The sequence below is a fragment of the Lissotriton helveticus genome, chromosome 12 (genome assembly GCF_964261635.1).
Source record: "Lissotriton helveticus chromosome 12, aLisHel1.1, whole genome shotgun sequence".
NCBI lineage: Eukaryota > Metazoa > Chordata > Amphibia > Caudata > Salamandridae > Lissotriton > Lissotriton helveticus.
The window spans coordinates 253,376,285-253,397,445 of NC_136073.1; the positions used below are offsets into that span (position 1 = coordinate 253,376,285).

The 21,161-nt window shown below is 49.1% G+C and overlaps 1 protein-coding gene across 3 annotated transcripts in view; it reads left to right on the forward strand.

The window, feature by feature from the left end:
- Window positions 1–21,161, forward strand: part of TANGO6 (transport and golgi organization 6 homolog) — a 591,842-nt gene that overhangs the window by 318,322 nt on the left and 252,359 nt on the right. For all 3 annotated transcript variants that reach the window (XM_078668284.1, XM_078668285.1, XM_078668287.1), the window contains 2 exons: window positions 478–1,023; window positions 1,583–1,640. In XM_078668284.1, coding sequence (XP_078524410.1) covers window positions 478–1,023; window positions 1,583–1,640 — 604 coding nt within the window. The remainder of the gene's footprint in view (window positions 1–477; window positions 1,024–1,582; window positions 1,641–21,161) is intronic.

Consider the following 21,161-nt stretch of genomic DNA (forward strand, 5'->3'; position numbering starts at 1 on the left):
TGCCACAGCGAAAGAACGGTATTAAGAGAATCATTGTAGGACAGAGCCGTTGATGCCAGTAGTGTGGTGGGAAGAAACGAAGATATGGTGATCTACTGCATCAAGTGAAGTACAGATAGGTTTCAGTACTGATAACACTTGATTGTAGAGAGTTGAGATAAAGTTGACTGTATAAGGGAATATAGTGTCAGTTGAATAGATTGCATGAAAGCCAATATGTAGGAACCTTGTTGGAAGAGGGACGTTCAATGAGTTGGTTGAAAACCATGCATGACATTATCTTGGGGGAGAAACTGTTCTAGGTGTTTGGGGGGGTAGTGGAATTGAATAGTTCTGCACGCTGAAGAAGGCATATTTAATGTTTGCTCACTGTGAGGTTTATACACTGTGGTCTGGCTGGGAGTTATTTCTGTGTTGGAATGTGGAGACTTTCAAGACTGGAAAATTAATTGTTTCTGATTTTCATTTATTTTGAAGTTAAAGTCCGAAGACTTTGCCACCATGAAGCAGTTGATGCCCCTGCTGCAGCAGATCTCTCTGGTGCACCCAGATCCCGTCATCCAGGAGCTGGCCAGTGACCTGCGCATCACGATTGCCACCCACGGGGCCTACCCCACAGAGTACACTGACAAAACGAACAGTGGCCCTGCGGGCACTGGTGAATATGGGCAAGGAAGAACCAAGCATCGAGAGGGTCCTGGCACAGAAAAGACTGTCCTTAAGAACCCAACACTTGGAAGTGAAGAACGGACTGCACAAGATGGCGTTCCATCACCTAGACTCACTCCTGTGCAGGAGACACCACCCAGTGCTGCAGCGGAAGTGGGTGCCGCGGAGACTCCTAGAGTCAGGACAGATGCCTCGAAAAGAACTGAAGCACACACCCCACAACAGTTCCAGGAGCTCCTGGAATCTGCATATGACCCCGAAATCCCTGTGCGGGCTGCTGCCCTACGCACAATCACCCGGTTGATAGATCGGCGTGACCAGGAGGCCCTCAAGCAACAGGAGAAAGTGCTTCAGGTAAGGGGGAGTCTTCGACAATCCAGAGATGGGCAGCGAGGGCTTTGGTTGTTGACCTTGAAGTCCTTATGTCGTTTCCTGCCCCAACCCCTCGGTTATCACGTGATCTTTTGTCAACCATCTAGCTTCCTGTCTTGCTGCCTCATACACAGTGTAGAGTAGTTGGTGCTCGGGGTCTATATTTGCTGTGTGCCTGTCAGCATAGAATGTATGTGTGTGCAAGTGGTGTCTGCTTGCCTCCTGCCACAGTTGTCCAGGATGCTTTGTGCACATTGGTGTGTTTATCTGAGTACTTAAGAATTAAATAAATCACTATGAATACCACAGCATTGACAACTGTATTCACTGTCTTGTGCATGGTGACTGTTGAGCTGATCAGTGCCTGTACACAAATGTTTAATGCAGTGGCTGTGGGTGCACTGTCTTAATGCTCTGCATCAGTTAAGCCTGCTTGTGGAAAGTGGCTGTTGTATGCTAATCTTTAATACCAGGGGAATGCATTATTTCTGTGCTGGAGCCCCCTCGCGCATGGAATTGACTGCTCTATATCTTCTTTCAGCTCTTCCTTGAAAACTTGCAGCACGAAGACTCCTTTGTGTATCTCTCTGCTATTCAAGGTAAATATGTTTTTGAGTACTCTGTCCTGGTTTGGTGCTGAGGAAGCCACCATGATGATCCTTTCCTGTTGTTTCCTTGGACACGGCTGCTAAGTAGCTCCATCTCATGGGATATATTCATACGGTCCGAGCTTTTTAGCCAAAACCCTTCGGATGCTGGGACTTTTCAGTCATACCCAAGGAAATCGAATCTAGCAATGGCTGAAAGTGGCACGCATAATTGGGGCCAGCTGACAGCATTGTGGTGTTATTTAAAGAAATGTTTTATATCAGCGTTTAGTCGTAAGCTGTAACAAAATACAATGTGATTCAAAACCAGTACTGAACCTTGATTAATGAAACACGGATAGCTGAGATATGGATAGCAGCACTGCTCACCTGTCGGACTGAATGTGTTCGATAGGACATATGTTTGTGCTGTGCGGTCGTTTCTTGTTTACAGAAGTGCAAAAAAGTGTCAAACGTGCCGCGGGGAGCTTTAATAAATAAATGTGAGTTATTTTCCGTAAAGAAGGCAGATTACTAATTGCTGTAGAATTGGGATATGGAATTTTAGAGCGTTTGTTTCAATTGATGATGAAATATTTGTTATAATTATGATTTGGTGTGCCTTTTTATCGCTGTGCTGATTGCCACATCTGAAAACAATGAGGATTCTGTTGAATATGGGAACTTACTTAAATTTGTTATACTTTGCTCTTGGTAAACTGGTGATGGGGTGCACCACCCAGGACAAATTCATGGCCTATTTTCGAGCATTGCTGCTAGTTTGGAAGTGGACACGGTCCCAGCGTGCACACCTAGTAGGTTGTAAAGGAAACAGAAACACAAACATGGCTATTTCCAAGTCTCAGGGCAAGGGCGAGATTCGGATGGGCCAATGCAATGCCAATTTGCATTTTGAAGAGTGGAAAAGTAAAAGTGTTAGTGGTAGGGAGAAAGTTGGGTAGTGCGGCAGGCCTAATATCTTTGTGAAAGCAGGAATGAGAGGACATTTTTAGGTTGAATGTGGCACTTGGCATTGGATTTATTGACCTGTGATTATAAGTAATTATAAGCCAAAGATGAGCGATGTGCGTCTTAACTCGCAGACATTGCTTTTGTGGAGAGCGTGCAAAGGTTGGTCTCAAATACAGCAACCTTCAAGGCAAGCAACCTTTAGCCTAGAATGCGCGTGCCTTTCAGGGGTACCTGATGTGTTAAATAAAATACTGCAACTTTTATCGGAGGAAGATTGTTATTTTAAAAGAAACCTGTTTTGCTGTTGCTTCTTTCAGTCGAGTCGGACTGGCCAAAATGCCCCCATTACGAGTGCCCCAGAAGACGGTGTGGTATTGATCGCCCATGATAATATCCAACGTCATAATGGTTGACATTTATCGAGCGGGATTAATATTACCCATGACATTTTTGTATCCTGAATATGGGGCATAGCATGCTTTTGATGCTTCCCGTTCCAAAATCTGCATGTCCCGATATTTTCCGGGCATGTTTCCAAAGGTAAATTTTGGCAGGATAATTCTGTCAAAATGGGTAAAACTGTGAAGGTGTGGGTGCCATGAAACCCCCGACCTCCGAATACCAATACGTAACAGGAGTTACAGCGCAGGTTGGTTGGTACCTGTAACGAGGGCCCGAATCTCCACCCCTAGCTCTAAGCCACCAAACCTGGGCCTTCCTCAGCAGTGACAACACAGTATACCTATGCTATTTCGCATGTAAATACAGTTCTGTTGCTGAGGCTTAGTTCTGAAGTCACCTGCTGTGCTGAGGCAGGAAAGTGGCCTACAGCAGAACCCTTTCCTGGCTGCTCATTACAACCCAGTCCACTCTGGCTTTCAACAGGGAGTGTAACATAGGTCCCAGTAGGCCCTTAGGTGCAGGGTGCCCCCCCCCCCCCAATCATTTTGAGGCATCCCAGTTTATCCCAAGGCCTTCATAGATCTGTGAGAGAGCCAGACTATTTGTAATTTTAGGTGCCCTTCACAATATTTTGGGTTTGAGGCCACATCCGTTCACGTTTTGCAATTACTTTCAGCTTTGGACTCTGCAAAGGTACAATTTTTAACTTCTTCCTTTAACATAAGAGAACATCTCTATTATCTCTGCAATCCAAAGCCTCTTACTTAGTTGAATTGCAGGGCATGGTGAAAGCGGACTTATGCTGGCTTGCATTCTGCCTTCTGTGAACCATGTCAGCGTTCAGAAGAAGCACTCTACTAGTCATCCTATGCAGTGAAGTGTTATTGTTTCGATGGTCTTTCTCTCTTCCCGTTAGCTCTTCAAGCTCACCCAGACCCCAATACAGTTGGAGTTCTTTTAGAACCACTGTGATAACTCTTGGAGACATGGCAAAATGGAATGAATGATGCTCAGTGTAATAGGCCAGCTAACATTCTGACAATGTCACAATCTATGTTTAGGCAGTTGTAGAATGACAGAGGAGGAAGATGCAAAAAGCTAGTTTTTTTTTATTTTTATGCGTTTGTGCACATATTACTCTTCCGTTGCAGGGGAGATATTAGTGAAATATCTGAACTATTGCACTGCACCCGATAGCATTATTCACATTAATCACATTCCTTTCAAGTGAGCCACCACCTCCCACCTTTGGCTCTGTCTTCTCAATTTGAAGATTGAGTAATGGAGGGTCTTCCTTCTCTTATAGGGGAGAATGAGCACACAATCCAGCAAAGCCCCTTCACACTTTAGCCTTTCTATTGTGGCATAGGCTGTTCAACCTCTTCAAGTGCCAGGCTGATGAAATGTGTATTTTCTTGTTGGGTGTGCATAATAATAATGTCCGAAAAGACCTTAAATACAAGGATGGAGCCAAGCATAGAATCCCAAACTAATGTCACATTTCAATTAAGTTTGAGAACAATATAGATCTATATTTGGGTCTATCAGACTTCAATCTGTTTTATGGCATGATGCACGAGGCCTGATGTTTGCACATCTCAATAGGCTTACAGTGTAGCTCTCCACTGTGTGGGAACCCTGGATGAGTGTATTATTCTATCATGAAGGCTTGTGTTCTTCCATGCAGGTGCACCCATTCTCTGTGGTCACCTGTGTGTGTGTTCAGCACACAGTCGCTCAGGATTTACCCACCACTGTGTGAGTGTGTCAGTGTCCATGTTTATATATGGCCTCCCAGCGATGTAAAGACTGACAAAATGTGCAACCCATGATTACACTCACCCTCCTCATGCCTTCGCTACTCTATTAAAGGGTGGCTGTAGGGTGCACATGTACTCCATGTGATTGTGGTTCAGCCCCTTTTTTGAGAGGGGGAGGGGAATTACTTTGACCCATTCAAAGCAAGACTACTTACCAGGAGCATGAACTAGTGAATACTTATCTTTTAACCAGAGCTCTCAACAGCTAACCCAAAATCAGCAGTACATCTTTCAAATTTCACCAGAACCAGGGCTTATGTACTCAAATGCAGAAACAAGCCTCAGAACACATTTTCTTCCATACTGTATGCTAGCAAATGGGAACTGCTGCTGCCGTCGTCACCAGAAGAGTAGGCACCAACAGCCCCTTGTTCTCCATTCAGGCACCGCTGCACACCAGGGCTGCCTGCTGCTTGAGGCCCTGTGCTGCAGGGACAGCATTTGTTCCTCTGTTGGGATTTCCACATGCCCTATCCGGCACAGACTCGTGCTCCCTGCTCACAATTCCTCTCTTGATCTTAACTCCAAGACTCCCATCACAGTGAGCATGTGCAGGGGCCATATTGAAATGAGTTGGACATTAGAGCCAATGGTGGTTCCTGGTTTAAAGCGAGGATGTACATTTTTGTTTGATCTGGTTAAAATCGGGCCTTTTCAGTTTGAACTGATAATGGTACGGTCTACTAATAAGGATGGCTATTTCTTGTCTGAGTTCCTGTAAAGAAATAGTTACTGGCATATTTGGATTCCTCTTGTTTTATTATAAAAGTAAGCTAATAGCGAAGGGATGCATATTCCTCAGTATGTATGGCTCATAGGTTCCTCTTGTTTTATTCTGAAGGTTGGCTAATGCCGGAGGCCTGAAGGTTTCTTTGAATGAGCAGTTAACTTAATTTAAATCCTTAATTTTTACTTCTGAAGTTATCTAGTTAGGACGGCGTTAGGGTGAACTACTGATTAACTGGCTTTCTCTTCTTTTAGATTTTAAATATGGGTTAACCACAATATGAAGCTATACCAGAGCAGTTCGTCCATGACCTGATCCAGCAAAGCACATAAACCTCGCAGCATACAAGATTCCTAAAGAACGGGCCTAATAGTACTAGATGATATAATTGTTTGAAAGAAGAGCAACAGACACGCAATAGGCCAGAAACCCCTCCCCAGTATCGACTATAAGACTAAATGAACAAGGCAGTGAAATAGGAGAACGGCCCCATGACTAACAGCTCAGCCCAAGGGAGAGCACAGGACAAGGAGAATATAAAGAACACAAACAGCATCAACCCTAAAGGAGAGGATGTAGCCTTACAGCTAAAGCGGTCGACCTCGAAGCTGGGGAACCGGGTTCGATTCTCGGGAATGAGCTCAACATCCTGTGATTCTGGGCAAATCAATGAATCTCCCCGTGCCTAATCAAAATTAATGTATCCATCTGTAACGAAACGAGTGCTCATGTAAAGTGCTCTGATACAAGGAGGAGGAGCCAGCTCCCATCATGGCTGCGCGGAGCTGATGCTCCGTTGCGAGCCCTATTTCCAGCCTCCTTTGTGGCGCTCCACCGCATTGTTTTCCCACCCATGGCCAGGATTCTGCAGCCGGAACACTGGTGGCTCACCTTGAGACCAATTTCTTTTTCCTCCGTTCACATTCCTCCGATTGAGTCATTGCCAAGGTATATGCCGCCTGGACTGCAGCGGGGACAAGATGCCGCCGCGGACCTATGTTCGGTGGGATTCCAATGGTGGCGTTAACCCGTGGAGGCTGCACTGATTGCGTCGACAGAGGAGGCATTTCCCCTATCTCCACAGCGGCTGTCAGAGGGCCTGAGATGGTCTCCCTCACTCAGGATGAAGGCACTGATGATGTCTGGGACAAATACGCGCAGTGATTGAGGCCGTGGCGTGTGATCTCACAGACGCAGTCGGCGCGACCGGGAGGTGAGCGAAGCTCGGGGGCACACCATACTGGCGAGCTGGGGTGATCCTGCGGTTCCACACAAGTGTTGTCTTGCCCTGGGAGGAAAAATGAGGCAGAGTTAACACGCAGCATTTGGCTGTGCTAGATAGGAGCTACCAAGACGGCCTATCACCAGCATGACCTCAAGTTTAGCCCGGGGATCAAGCATGCTGCTTCCCCCACCACCATCGGGCCTTCTACCCCTATGGACATCTCCAACTTGGGGATGCCTCCAGACCCAAGGCCACCACCCTTGAGTGCAACACCACTTGAACACCTGGCTGAACGATGGCAAGAATCTCCTGCTCTATAAATATGTAATATATAATTGTCCAAGCCTAATCGCTGTTAAAATGTAATCCAGAGTGAATTTGCAATTTGTATATATATTTATCTTTAACCACTAGTATATGTAGTAGTCCTTTGAACTTACTACCATACCTATGTGATTTATCTGTTTGTATCTTTTCCTTGAGTGACTTTACAACTTGTACATGTGCAATCTTTTCCCTCTTTTCACTCCACTTGTATATATAACTCTAACCACTAGTATATGAAGAAGACCTTTGTACTTACTACCATTCCTATGTGATTTTAGAGTTTATCTGTTTGTATCTCTTCCTTAAGTGACTTTACAACGTGTACATTTGCAATTTTTCCCTCCTTTCATGCCACTTGTACATTTACATTTACATTTTTTTTTCTTTTTCTGTTTATATCTCTTATATAACTTGTGTAATCCAAAGTCCTTATGTAACGCAACTGGTTCTTTGTAAAGCGCTCTGACACCTTTGCGTAATATTCACGCTATATAAAATCACATTAAATTAAATAAATAAAATAAAAAAAATACCTGATGTCTTCAGAAAACAAGAAGATGAAACAGAAGGCCACAGGGTAGAACGCCGATCAGTGTGGAGAAGACCACCAAGAGTGAGCCCTGTAAGTGGATCACAGAAAGACCTGGCCTTGGGTCCAGGCAGGCATAACAGTCACCAATTGAACAAAGAGATCAGCATAGGCTGATTCTAGACGAGACAACACCCAGGCAGGAAAGAGTCAATAGAATCAGAAGAACACAGAATCCAAGCCAAAGCACCCTACAGTGAGCCTACACAACAGAGGCCGCCCAAAGAAAGGAGGATAACCAGCAGTCAGGAACGATCCTGTGGACAGCCCTTGCTAAGCAAAGAAAAACCAACACTGCAATTAACGACCCTACCAAGCAAAGCCAACCAACAGCGCAGCAGTCGGCTGTAAGGCTAGAATGCAAGAATAAATGTGTTAGACATGGGGGTCTCTAGTTGGCAGAGGTAGGTACGTTTGTCCGAATAGGGACTCTTGCTTCTAGTCAGGGTAAGGGGGATACCCACTTTAGATAACCCCTGCTCACCTGGGTTGCTTGGCGTGAGCAGACAGGCCTATCCCAAAGGCAATGTGTAAAGTATTTATACTCAAAACACACAGTAATACAGTCATAACACCACAAATGTTCACCACACCAGTTTAGAAAAATAAAGTATCTTTATCTAAATTCAACAAGACCAAAATGACAAAAATCCAACATACATCTAATAAGAATATGACATTAAAAAGGTTTCACACAACTTGGCCCATAGAAAACTATGGATGCGTGATTTCTCTCAAAGTACCTGTAGTTGTGAAGAAATTCACAAGGCCAAACAGCCACAGAGATAGGAAGCACCGAAAAACAAAGAGATGCGTCACTTCTGAGACCCTTCGGAGGCGATGCAACAGTTCTCCATGCAGGAGAAGTGATGCATCAAATCCGGTCTGTAGGGGGGAAGAGATGCGTTGATTCCGAGGCGATTCTGGTCCGCGGGTGATGCGTCTGGAAAACTTGCCACATAGGTACGATGCGTGGTAATCCAGGATGCGTCGGCAATCGATGCGGTGGCGTCGAGTGGCGCTGCATCAGTTTCTTCAGCTGCGATCCCTCGATGTGTCAGTTCTTACAGCGGCGGGACCCGCTGCGTCAGCTTCGGCAGTGGCGCAGCAATGCGTTGAGATTCTTCTCACACAGGTGCTGCGTCTGGAAAACAGCCGCAAGAAAAGAGATGCTTCGATTTTCTTGTAGTTGTGTTGCTTTTCCAGCTCCCAACAGCAGTAACAACCTCCAGAGGCTTAACACAGCCACAGGCACCTCTTGGCAGGTCAGAACGGCCCAGCAAGGACGTTCAGGGGAGCTGGGGGTGAAGTCTTTGTGTCCCTGAGACTTTAGAACAGGAGGCAAGCTCTACTCAAGCCCTTGGAGATCTTCCTCAAGCAGGGGGGACACAGCATACAGCAACGTTCTTGTCCTTTCCTTGGTAGAAACATCTGCTCAGGCCAACCCCAGACAACACACAGCAAACGGGCAGTACTCCTCCTCCAGTTTCTCCAGCTCTTCTCCTTGGCAAAGGTTCCTCTTGATTCCAGAAGTAGTCTAAATCTCTTGGGTTTTAGGGCTAATTCTTATACCCCAAAATGTCTTTGTGCAAGGGTCTCTGAGCCCAGTCCAAACCAGTTCTGTCCTCACTGGTGCATTATGACCACAGGGATGGAGACAGCATTGTGCAAGGGAGACTGGGCTTATTCAGGAGCTATGAAATCTTCTCCCACTTCTCTAAATTCAGCTAAGGTCTATTCAGCTCAGCTCTGAGTCATTCAGGAAATGCCAGACACACCTCAGCCCCCCAGTGGCTGTCTACAGTGAATGCGCATCCCCGGCCCCTGTCACTCCAAAACCTGACAGTCAATACACAAACAGGCAGAGGCACACAGAATGGTTAAACAAGAAAATGCCTACTTTGGCATTTTCAAAAACACGATTTAAAAAACATCTTTTATTTAAAATATGTGTTATTAAATTCTTTGTTCAGAGAGCCTAAACTTTATTTCTCTATCTTGACCCACTGGCAAGTTATACTTGTAAGATGTTACAAAGCATTTCCCATTCGATCCCTTGGGCAAGATAGCCTTTCAATAGTGAAAAACGAAATTGGCAGTATTTCACTATCAGGACATGTCACACACACCAGTACATGTCCTACCTTTCGCATACACTGCACCCTGCCCAGTGGGGTATCTTGGGCCAACCATAGGGGTGCCTTACATGTAAGAAAAGCCAGGGTTAGGGCCTGGCAAGTGGGTGCACTTGCCAAGTCGACATGGCGGTTAACAACTGCGCACAGACACTGCAGTGGCAGGACTGCGTTACCTTTTCAGAGCTACTCATGTGGGTGGCACAATCAGTGCTGCAGGCCCACTAGTGGCATTTGATTTACAAGCCCTGGCACACTTCAGTGCACTTTACTAGGGAATTACCAGTAAATCAAATATGCCAATACGGGAGAACCAATTTTAACAACAATTTACACAAGGAGCACTTGAACTTTGACACTGTTCAGCAGTGGCCAAGTGCCCAACGCATCTAAGCCAGCAAAAACGAAATCCAGCACAATGTCAAAAATACAGGAGGTAGAGGCAAAAAGTCAGGGGAAACCACACCAAGGATACCAAGGCCAGGCCACAACCCACCACTAACTTAAAGACATATGGTCCAACTCTATTTTAGGTAGGCTGAGGCTCCGTTTTCAGGTTTTTTTCTAAATCATCAACATGCCTGCCTTTGACGCAGATGTCATCTCTCCCTGTCTTTCCAAGAACTCCAAAAGTGTCAAGGCATTTAGATATAGACATCAACAAGACATCTGATGCGACATCAGTCTGGGGCACGTGTCTTGTCTCAGTCTCAAGGTCAAACAAAGAACAATAGCCAAAACAGTATGATTTGAATTGTTGTACTTTTACCGTAGCTGTTTAAAAGAATGCGCCTTAGACTAGCATCTTGACAATCATTGGTTATATTAAACATTCCTAAAGTGATGTTGGAAATTCCATCTTAGATAAGATACAGTATAAAAGGCCTGGCAGTTGACCACTTGTCAGGAGAGGTTCTTTTGCAGGGAACACTGCCTCCTTGACTCCTGATAAGTGTTCATCTGTAAAACAGGCATGTAATGCGCTCATCCTCCCTAAGACCATCTAGATGCAAGTTATTCCTACTCCGTGCTCTCACAGTGTTGCGCATAGAAGTAGGTTTTAGGGTGTTAGGTTTTTAAATGACATTTTAACAATGGTAGAAATGTTCATTTATTTCTCGGTTTGCAACATGCATTTGTGCTGTTTTAATAGTATTCTTTGTGGTTATTTTAGATGTGTTGAGTAACAGGGTGCATCTGTTGAAATAAATGTGCTTTTTAGTTAGTGTCTTTTTCCTTGAGGGGTGGGGTGTTTTTGAAGAGAACGAAAAAGGTTTGTTTCCGATCACCATCTTACCCTTGGATACTTGTTTAGGGACTGTTGGTAACCCAGAAGCATTGACACCTCTTCAACTATGTATTGAATGGAGGTCTGCAAGCTACAAAAACCTGTCTTTCAGATTCAAGCATAGGTGCATTGAACTAAGCTCACTTGTGTCATCCGTGGGTGGGAAAGCAAATGTTGTAGAGGTGAGGCGAAGACTCAGTTTAGGCAACACCACACGCAATCCACCAGATTCCAGGAGATAATGCAGAGCTGAAACTGACCTACAGGGCACCCAGTCCCACACAAGACTATCAGAACCACATACACACTCCAAATTACTGATGCAAACCAGAAGAATGCAAGACAACTGGAGCAACCTGCCGCATGAGCTGGTTTCATCCATTCTGAGAATGCTAAGCATTTTAAGAGTTTACCAGAAGTTACAAGTGCTGCGCTTTTTCCACAAGATGAATGGTGTGCTCAATGTGTACTCGGGTTCTCCTGCCTCACAGACTGCACTGATGCTTCTAGATCCACAGTCATCTGTAGGGGTGTTCCACAGGTTACATTGAAAGTCAGGTGAGAAGGTCACTAGTGGAGTGCAAGACAAAACAAAAGATGTCAAACTTAGGCATCCTGTACCTAATCAATGCCATGAGTTTCAGGAAGTAGGTGCCCTTTCCAAGATGGTGGTGTATCCAGGGAAACCTGTAGGGGATTCGCTGTCCAAGATGGAAGAAAGGTTTTTCCTGTGATATCACTTCCTGTGTAACTAACATACACGGAGACATCTACAAGTGATGGATGCATTGTAACACGTCTCCTTATTTTTGTCGTCACCTTCATTGCTCATTTGTTACTATTTGTGTCCCTAGTGTTTTTAATGCTTTGTGACTTTGCTACATTTCTTCTGAATGTTTCTTGCTTGACTCTTCCACTTCCCCTACGTCAGGGGAAGCTTGGTGAATTTCTAATTTACTCTACATTAATCTTTATCTACATTCAACAGCTACAAGATTGCCAAAAAGGTTTTTATACTGTGTATTTTTCCTCCTATTTGGGACCGCAGTAAGGAGTCACTTTAAACCTTTCCTGTTTACTAACAAGGGAAGGGTGGCATTGTGGCTTCTGGCAGTAGTTTCCATTTCTTTTGGCGATTCAACAGAAATTCTCAGTGTCCAGTCCTTGATAGAACTGCTTACCACAGTGGCAAGACCCCAACAGCAAGGCATCATCTGGATTGGAATCTCAGCCTGTTATGGGCCAAAGGGACCCAACAACCATGGATATGTGAAAGGCCAAACAGACTAGTCTAACAGATATGAAGCTGAGGCACAAACTCCAAACCCAGCGTGGATCTCATGGGCAACCTGCAGAACTGCAGCTTCAAGCAACGCAAGGAGCCAGGTAAGGCCATTCCAAACCCAATTGATCGGAAAAGGACCACCGTTCAGGGCAGGGAGCCAGGAAAGACTTTCGACCCACAGGCCTCCAGTCTAACTCCACTGGCCCAGGCCAAATAGAAATGGAGAAGCACTATCCCATGCAACCTGCTGCCGGGGGGGGGAGAAGGAATTAACACAAGACAAGTAAGTCCATCCTGCAGCGGAGATTAAGCCTCGAAAGAAAAATAAATGGTTGATAGGAAGACCAAGCACAACCAGGCCTGGGAGCAGACTCAAGAACAGTTATTGCGGTGGATCTCTGGGCCCTTTATAGTCCTCCCTGTTAATGAGAGGGGTCTTAGGGTGAGTTCGGTAGAGGAGGGGAGGGTGTAATTGTAATTATTTCTGCTAGGTCGTGTGGTCCCTGTGGAGGGTCGCACCTCGTATTAAGTCCTGGGTCGAGTAACGGTTGAGGAAGTACTATAATCGTTTGAACGTATATGGAAATTTACAAAATGGTGTCCTGGAGTATAATTAGAAAGCTTTCCCAGAGTACTTTTAAAATGTTTGTAAATTCCAGAAGTGTTAATCTACACGCCTACGCATAAGTAATCTTACGGGGATATATCTACAGTGTGACCAATGTGGTACATTAGTAATATTGCTACCGTGCGAGTATTCCATTTCGTCCATTGTATAAATTACACATATTAAATCACCGTTCGGTCATATTTCTGATATGGCTGAGGCACTCTTCGGTCTGGTTTCTTATTTTCTTAATTTCCCGTCACCTCCGGTTACAACCTGACCCGCTTGGGTGACGGCTCTTCTGGTCTCCCGAGACGGTTTCGCTCCAGTGGGGGCCGCAAGGGTCGGGGCTTTCCATCTTCAGAGTGTGCTATAGGTAACCTGCTTCGGGTTTCAGGATCTAAGAAAGGCTTCACTGTTGTTTCATGGCCGCCCCGCCCGGCCTCTCCTGTCCTTCCTTAATCTTGTTTTCATTCGCTCTGGAAACCTTGCTATTTGAGCCCTTTGTGTCACGGGAGAAAGGCGCATTGATCTGCCGCGCTCCTGTTTCCTCGTCCCGTCTGCCTTTATCTTTTTTGGCAATTTTGTGAATGGGTCCCCGGGTCATTGTAATAAACGGTTAATAAGAGGTTTCCGGCGGGAGGCTCTCTGCGCCCCGCCCTCTCCGTCCCGCTGCCTCCGCGCGCCGTGGGGCCGCCGCGTGACGTACCCCGTCACTCCTGTCAGCAGCCGCCGCTTCAGGTCACCGAGACAAGTGCCGCTTTGTGCAACCTACGACGTTTACGCTTCTGTGTCCTTATGTACTGTCTCAATGTCTTTCTTTCGTTTCTGAGCCTGGGGCTTTCCTCTCAGACGGCCACTGTGCAAACATTTCTAATGCCAAAAGCTTGCTGGGGTGAGATGTCAGAGTTTTAAACCAAAAATAAACATTTTAAGTGCAAGGTGCTTCCTAATTGTGGTATGTCTCTGAAGTTAATGCAGCTTTTGACACGACCCCAAGAGTTGAGACTGTGCTTCAGGGCGAGAAAAGCATCCCACCCAGCAATTGGTTTCCTGGCTACCTGGTGGTGTGATTGGCAGCTGCTCCCCAAAGCGGCTCAGCAAAGATATGTTGTGTCTGTACCATGATGTGTGTACACTCTGTATGCAGTCAGGCCCACCAACATCACCTTCACGGATGCACACCCACGCCAGATACCATTTCTACTGTTTGCCGTGGACTGGAACTTGCTTCTCTCTCACTTAAGATTTAATTCCCTGAAGCTTTCTGCCCCATCTACGTTTTGTAAAAATGTTTGCATTTTCTGTTTTTCCGCCCCTTCCTTGCTTTTGGCATATAGAGCCCGTGCCACAGCCTACAATAATTAAGCTGCCCCACAAGTTGTTAGCACCAACTCACCCTTACAAAAACTAATGTGCATGTTTGGAGAAGAGCCACGTGGTTCATGCCTGCACCCTTAGTGGTCTATCAAAACCTCATTGCGAGGAAGACCACACCCCACAAGAGATGTTGGATTTAGTTTTGCATAGGAAGAATTGAGACCTCACTTATGGAGCTTGAGGAAGAAATTCTTGAATCCAATGTGACTCGTAGGGGACACAAATTCCTATGTAGAGATTACCAGCTCAGGCCGTCCTCAGTTGCTGCTAACAACATCATTGTGGGTGAAAATGCCAGGTCGCACTGCAGTTTTCCTTTCAGTACCAGGTAAGTACTCGTATATGTGATTTATTTGCTGTGAATTGAACTAGAAAATAAAGGTACTATGTGAGCGCAGGGCTCACAACAGTGGATAGGCTAAACACAGTAGATGGACCAAAGAGAACCTGGGAAAATTTTATAGGGGGACATGTTTACTGTAGGGAATGGGCTAACAGAACGATGTGTGTCTGACATGGGGGGTAGGGGAGAAACCTTGGTGGGTGGGGTAGCAAGTGCGAGTGGGGATTTCCCTATCGGGGTGGAGTCAAGTAAAATGGTGGCTAGACTGTGACAAGGTATTTTTTTAAGTGATGAGTCAGACTCATTGAGTCCTCCGCTACTTTCTGGAAGTGATGAGATGGGGGCTGTCAGATCTTGACAACTTAACTTTTTTCCCCAGCCAGAGCTTGTCCCTATGGTTCCAGGGAGAGGGTGTTTCTCACTTAGAAGTGGATCATACTAGCTGGCCAATTCTTCCTTCAATCCAGAACGTCTGTAATACCGTCAAGTCACACACGCATTATAGGTGCCGTTGCTCCAACCAAGCCCTTCAGTTTCCAGCTGAACAAGCTTCTCCCAATGCTGGTGTTTGCACTGCTAGATACAACAGTACTTATTTTTTATTTTTGCAATTTTATATAGCGTGAACTCGACCCGAAGTTTACATGAGCGCTAGTCGCATTACAGACGGACACATTCATTTTTAGGCACAGGGAGAGTTAGTGATTTGCCCAGAATCATAGGATGCTTGAGTCCCCTCGCCAGACTGGATCCTGTTTTTCCAGCTTCAAAGTCAGCCACTCTGGCCGTTAAATCACCTTCTCTCTCAGTGGCAGCTCCTCCGCTAAGGCGGAGGAGCGTCACCCCACTGCTCAACGAGCAGGGTAAAAAAAAAAAGAAAATTCTTATAACATAAGTTATCATTTTATTTTTAGTATTTTCAGGTTAGAGCAGGGTGGGACTTTGTTCCTGTGACGTCCGGGAGGAGGAGTTGCTGCACTCTAAAGTGTACATGATGGTTTGGCCGGCCATCTTGGCCTGGCCAAACCGTCATGCACACTTTGCATGTTCTCCACTGAGGCTGGGTGGAGAGCATGCCCAGGCTCCCATTCCCGGTCTGAGCACCGAACCATGGCTCTCAGACCAATCACTACGCCTCATTGCAGTGTTGTGATTGGCTTTGGGGAACCAATCACAACGCCTCATTGCAGCATTGTGATTGGCTTAGGGGACCCAATCATAACGCTGCATTGCAGCATTGTGATTGGATTAGGGGAGTCTGGGTGCTTCCTAGTTGAGGAGTAGAGGAGAGACGACAGAGGAGGGACACTGCGATCAGGTAGGGTGAATTTTTCTAATTTTTCCCCCTCCCCCGAAGGCTACCTCCACCCGCCCTTTGTCCCGTACCGTACCGGCTGCCACTGTTCTTCTCCTTTATCAGCTTGGCGTGTTGCTGCAGATCAAGGCTCAAGCTCAGGTGACTTGGAGTGGTCGTTGTAGGGATAAGCTCCATTTGTTCTTGTGGAAGCTAAACCGACTAGCGCCATTTGAGCTCTGGACCCTTCTTGCTCGCTGACTGCTAAGAATTAGAAGACCATCTACTGCTTAAGCCAGAGGCCAACCCAGGTCCCTCTGCTCCCCAAAAAGAAACATCTGAAAGAGACACGTTAGTATTAGATTCCTTACCTTAAATATCCCCAGGCGTCAGACTGGATCTGGAATTTTTATGCGTAGCAGTACCCTTGCGCGTCGGTAGGAGTCGTCTGCGGCTCCGCGTCCGTCGTGGGCGCCGTGATGACGTCGTCGAAGTACTTAGACGGCGCCTCCGCGTGCTGACGTCAGTTCTTCTTTTTTCTGCACCAGCAGCGCAGATCCGGAAAAAGTGGTACCTTAGTCACTTTTTGACTAACTCTCTTTTTGATCTTTTTGATCTCCTTTTTCGAGTCTTCGACTCCTAATCGGTGCCGGTAGGGATGCCTGGTTTCAAGCCCTGTGAGGATTGCGACCGACTGATGTCGGTGACGGACCCTCACCGTCGGTGTCTCCATTGTCTCTGCGTCGACCACGACGACAAGGCCTGTTCCGACTGCCGGGCCCTGACTTCGAAGGCTAGACGGGAGCGGTCCCGTAAGCGGCTCGAACTCCGGCAGTCGGCCCCACGCCAAGAGAGGTCCCGGTCCGGACGGAGGTCGAGGGACCGGTCGCGGGAGCGGAGCCATCATAGCTCCAGGAGACGACATCACTCCTCTGGGTCGAAGTCGTCAGGTGAGCACAAGAAGTCGAAGAGACGTCATCGCTCTTCCGACTCCCCCCGACGCTCGCGCGACGCGGCCGGGGGTGGGGGGTTCAGGTGGCACCGTCCACGCGGCTCCGTCGGAGTCGCAGGCGCCGCGTCCGGCTTCATACCCTTCGGTCCCTGGGCCTAACGCGACGCCAGAGGAGATCGAGCGGTTCCTCATGGCCATGAGGGCCCTCTCCCCTCCGACGGGCTCCGCGGCGCCTTCGGGCCCAGCGGTCCCGTCTGGGAGTCCTAGCGGGTCGGCGGCTCCGGCCCCGACGCCGTCGGGTGCTTCGGCTCCGATGCCGCCGGCGCCTTCGGGCCCGGCGCCACAGGGCTCCACTGGATCCGGTTCCGGATTCGGGTCGTCACCGGTGGATTTAACGACCTCCCCGGCGCCGTCCCCTCGGGTGTCACCACCGGCGCCGTCCTCGGGTGGCGCCGTCCCCGATACCTCACTCCACCCGGTTCCGGCGCCGATTATGACTCCGTTCGGAGAGTTTACTTTCCATGAACCGGACCCATCCTTTGTTGAACCTGACTACCAGGAGATGGGTGATGAGGAGGATTGGGAGGGGTCTGAGGACCCTCTGGCACGTGAATGCCAGTCTCATGAGGACTGGGCAGGTGAACTTGGGGAGGCCAGTGGTATAGACACTTCGCCTGACACTGGCTTTGTCTCGCCTCCTACCGTGGCTACGGAGGAGGGGGCAACCTATAAGGTGGTGTTGATGAGGGCAGCCAAGGCCTTGGGCCTTGAGCTCCCCGTCGCGGCCGTGAGGACTAACCTCCTCACTGAGGTCCTTAAGCCGCAGTCATGCTCAGCCGAGCCTCTGCTGCCGTTTAACGAGGCCTTAACCGACGTTCTTTTGGGCACTTGGTCCAAGCCCGCTACGGGTTCGGCCGTAGATAGGAACGTGGCCAGACGCCACTGCCCGGCCCCGGGCGACCGATGTTTCCTGTCCATCCACCCCACCCAGAGAGTCTGGTCATCCAGGCCTCCAATTCCCAGACCGCATTTCCGTCGGCACCGCCGGCCAGGGAATCCAAGAGGTACGAGCAGTACGGTAAAAAGATCTTCTCATCCCTTAGTTTGGGATTGCGGTCTTCCAATACCGCATGCCTCTTAGGCCGCTACACCCACTCTCTGTGGGATACGGTTGCGGAAGTGCTGCCAGAGTGTCCGTTGTTGGTACGGGCCAAACTCGGGAAAGCCCTTGTGGAGGGCCGGGATGCAGCCAAATATTCTATCCGGTGTGGGCTGGATACCACCGACTCACTAGGTAGAGCGATGGCAACGACGGTGGCGGTCAGACGCCACGCCTGGTTGAGGTCCGCCAACTTTTCGGCCGATGTCCAAAACACACTGATGGACATGCCGTTTGATGGCCGCCGCCTCTTTGGCGACAAGGCAGACCATGCGCTTGAGCGCTTTAAGGACTCCAGGGCTACGGCCAAGTCCTTGGGCCTCTCGGCCCCGCGCCAGCAATCAGCTGCCTTTAACTCCTTTCGTGGCCACGGAAGGGGTGTACCCACACGTGCTGCCAGCCACGCTCTGCAGGGCAATACCCAACGCGGTGGCGGCCGTGGGAACCGTCGTCCCGGCGGTCGGGGATAACGGCGAGGTCAGTCCACACCTTCCCCCGCAGCATCCGCCTCCAAACCCTCCTAGTCCGTGCTTTCAGGCCCATGTGACGCCAGTGGGGGGCAGGGTGCGCCATCACCACCTCCACTGGCGCACTGTCACATCGGACAGGTGGGTGCTGCAAATCGTCAGAAGGGGCTACTCCCTCCCCTTCGAGGCGACTCCTCCAGCCATGCCACCGCAGAACCACCGTGTATCGGGGGATCATTTGCGACTTCTGCAGGAGGAAGTTACGGCCCTCTTGGCCAAGGGGGCCATCGAGCGCGTTCCTGGGCCAGAAGTAGGGTGTGGTTGTTACTCCCACTACTTTCTGATACCCAAGAAGAGCAAAGGGGGCCTACGCCCTATCTTGGACCTACGGAACGTCAGCGTCTTCCTCCGGAAGGAGAAGTTCAAAATGCTGACACTGGCTCAGGTCCTAGCTGCCCTGGACCCAGGAGACTGGATGGTAGCGTTGGACTTGCAGGACGCTTATTTCCACATCCCCGTCCTGCCGGCCCACCGGCGCTACCTGCGGTTCATGGTTGGCCACGAGCACTTTCAGTTTACCGTGCTCCCCTTCGGCCTTACCAGCGCCCCACGGGTGTTCACAAAGGTGATGGCGGTGGTCGCAGCTCATCTGCGCAGGTTAGGGGTTTCAGTCTTCCCCTACCTCGACGACTGGTTGTTGAAGGCGGGCTCGCCCCAGACAGTCGTCAGCCACCTCCAGACTACGGCAGATCTCCTGCACCAGCTGGGGTTCTCCATCAATGTGCCAAAGTCACACCTGTGCCCCTCTCAGAAGCTCCTTTTCATCGGAGCGGTTCTCGACTCGGCGCGGTTTCGGGTTTATCCACCCGAACAGCGGGTCCGGGATATTCAGGCTCTGATTCCCATCTTTCAGCCGTTATCCCGGGTCTCGGTCAGGTTGACGCTGCGGCTTCTGGGGCTGATGGCCTCCTGCATCCTACTGGTGCATCACGCCAGGTGGCAGATGCGGGCTCTGCAGTGGGACCTGAAGTTTCAGTGGGCCCAGCATCAGGGCAACCTGTCCGACCACGTCCTGATCTCGGAGGGCACTGCGAGACAGCTGCAGTGGTGGCTCACGGACCGCGATTGGGTCAGCGGCAGATCCCTCTCCCTTCCCCAACCGGAGCACGTAGTTGTGACGGACGCGTCCCTCCAGGGCTGGGGTAGCCACATGGGAGAGGCGGAGATCAGAGGCCTCTGGTCTCCGGCGGAGGCCCGGCTCCACATCAACCTGTTGGAGTTACGGGCGATTAGTCTAGCACTGAAGGCATTCCTCCCCTCTCTCCGGGGGAGTGTAGTGCAGGTGTTCACGGACAACACCACCGCCATGTGGTACTGCAACAAACAGGGCGGGGTGGGGTCGTGGACCCTTTGCCAGGAGGCTCTGCGCCTCTGGCAATGGCTGTAACGCCAGGGCGTGACCCTGGTGGCTCAACACCTGGCAGGTTCTCTGAACGCCAGGGCGGACGAGCTCACCCGTCGGTGCATGATGGATCACGAATGGCGGCTGAACTCGGACGTGGCGCAAGACCTCTTTCGGCAATGGGGAGAGCCTTGGTTAGATCTATTCGCCACCGAAGACAACGCGCAATGTCATCAGTTCTGCGTGTTGGAATTTCCAAGGCGGCACTCGCTTGGCGACGCTTTTCGTCGCGTGTGGAGTTGCGGTCTGTTGTACGCCTTTCCGCCTATACCACTTCTGCCCAGAGTGCTGAAGAACATCAAGCGCGACCGTGCCCAAGTCATCCTTGTGGCTCCGGACTGGGCACGAAGGTACTGGTATCCAGAGCTACTCAGTATGTCAGTCGATCCCCCGGTTCGTCTGCCTCTTCAGGAGGACCTTCTGTCGCAGCAGCAGGGGACGGTCCTCCACCCGAACCTGTCCAGTCTCCACCTCCATGCTTGGAGATTGAGCGGCGACAGTTGAGGCCATTTGACTTGCCTCCTGAAGTCTGTAACGTCATTCTGGCAGCCAGGCGTCCCTCCACAAAGTCGGTATACGCCTGCAGGTGGAACAGATTTGTGGCATGGTGCACAGCAAAGGCTGTGGATCCTCTTGCTGCCCCTCTCTCCGAGGTTCTTCTCTTCCTTCTTTCTCTTGCCCAGCAGGGCTCTGCTCTGGGCACTATCAAGGGCTACCTTTCTGCCCTTTCAGCCTTTCGGAGGCTGCCTGATCAACCTTCTTTGTTCAAGTCCTCTATTGTAAATAGATTTCTAAAGGGCATCACACACGCGTTTCCTCCTGTTCCGTTTGTGATGCCTCAGTGGGACTTGAACCTGGTTCTTACATTTCTGATGTGCGCTCCCTTTGAGCCACTTCACAACTGTCCTCTTCGCCTCCTAACTCTGAAGACTGCTTTCCTGGTTGCCATCACCTCTGCCAGGAGAGTGAGTGAGCTCCAGGCTCTTTCTTGTACTCCTCCTTTCCTTTCTGTCCATCCGGACAAGGTTGTGTTGCGTACTAAGCCATCTTTCCTGCCCAAGGTTGTCACGGCCTTCCACATCGGGCAGTCTATCACCTT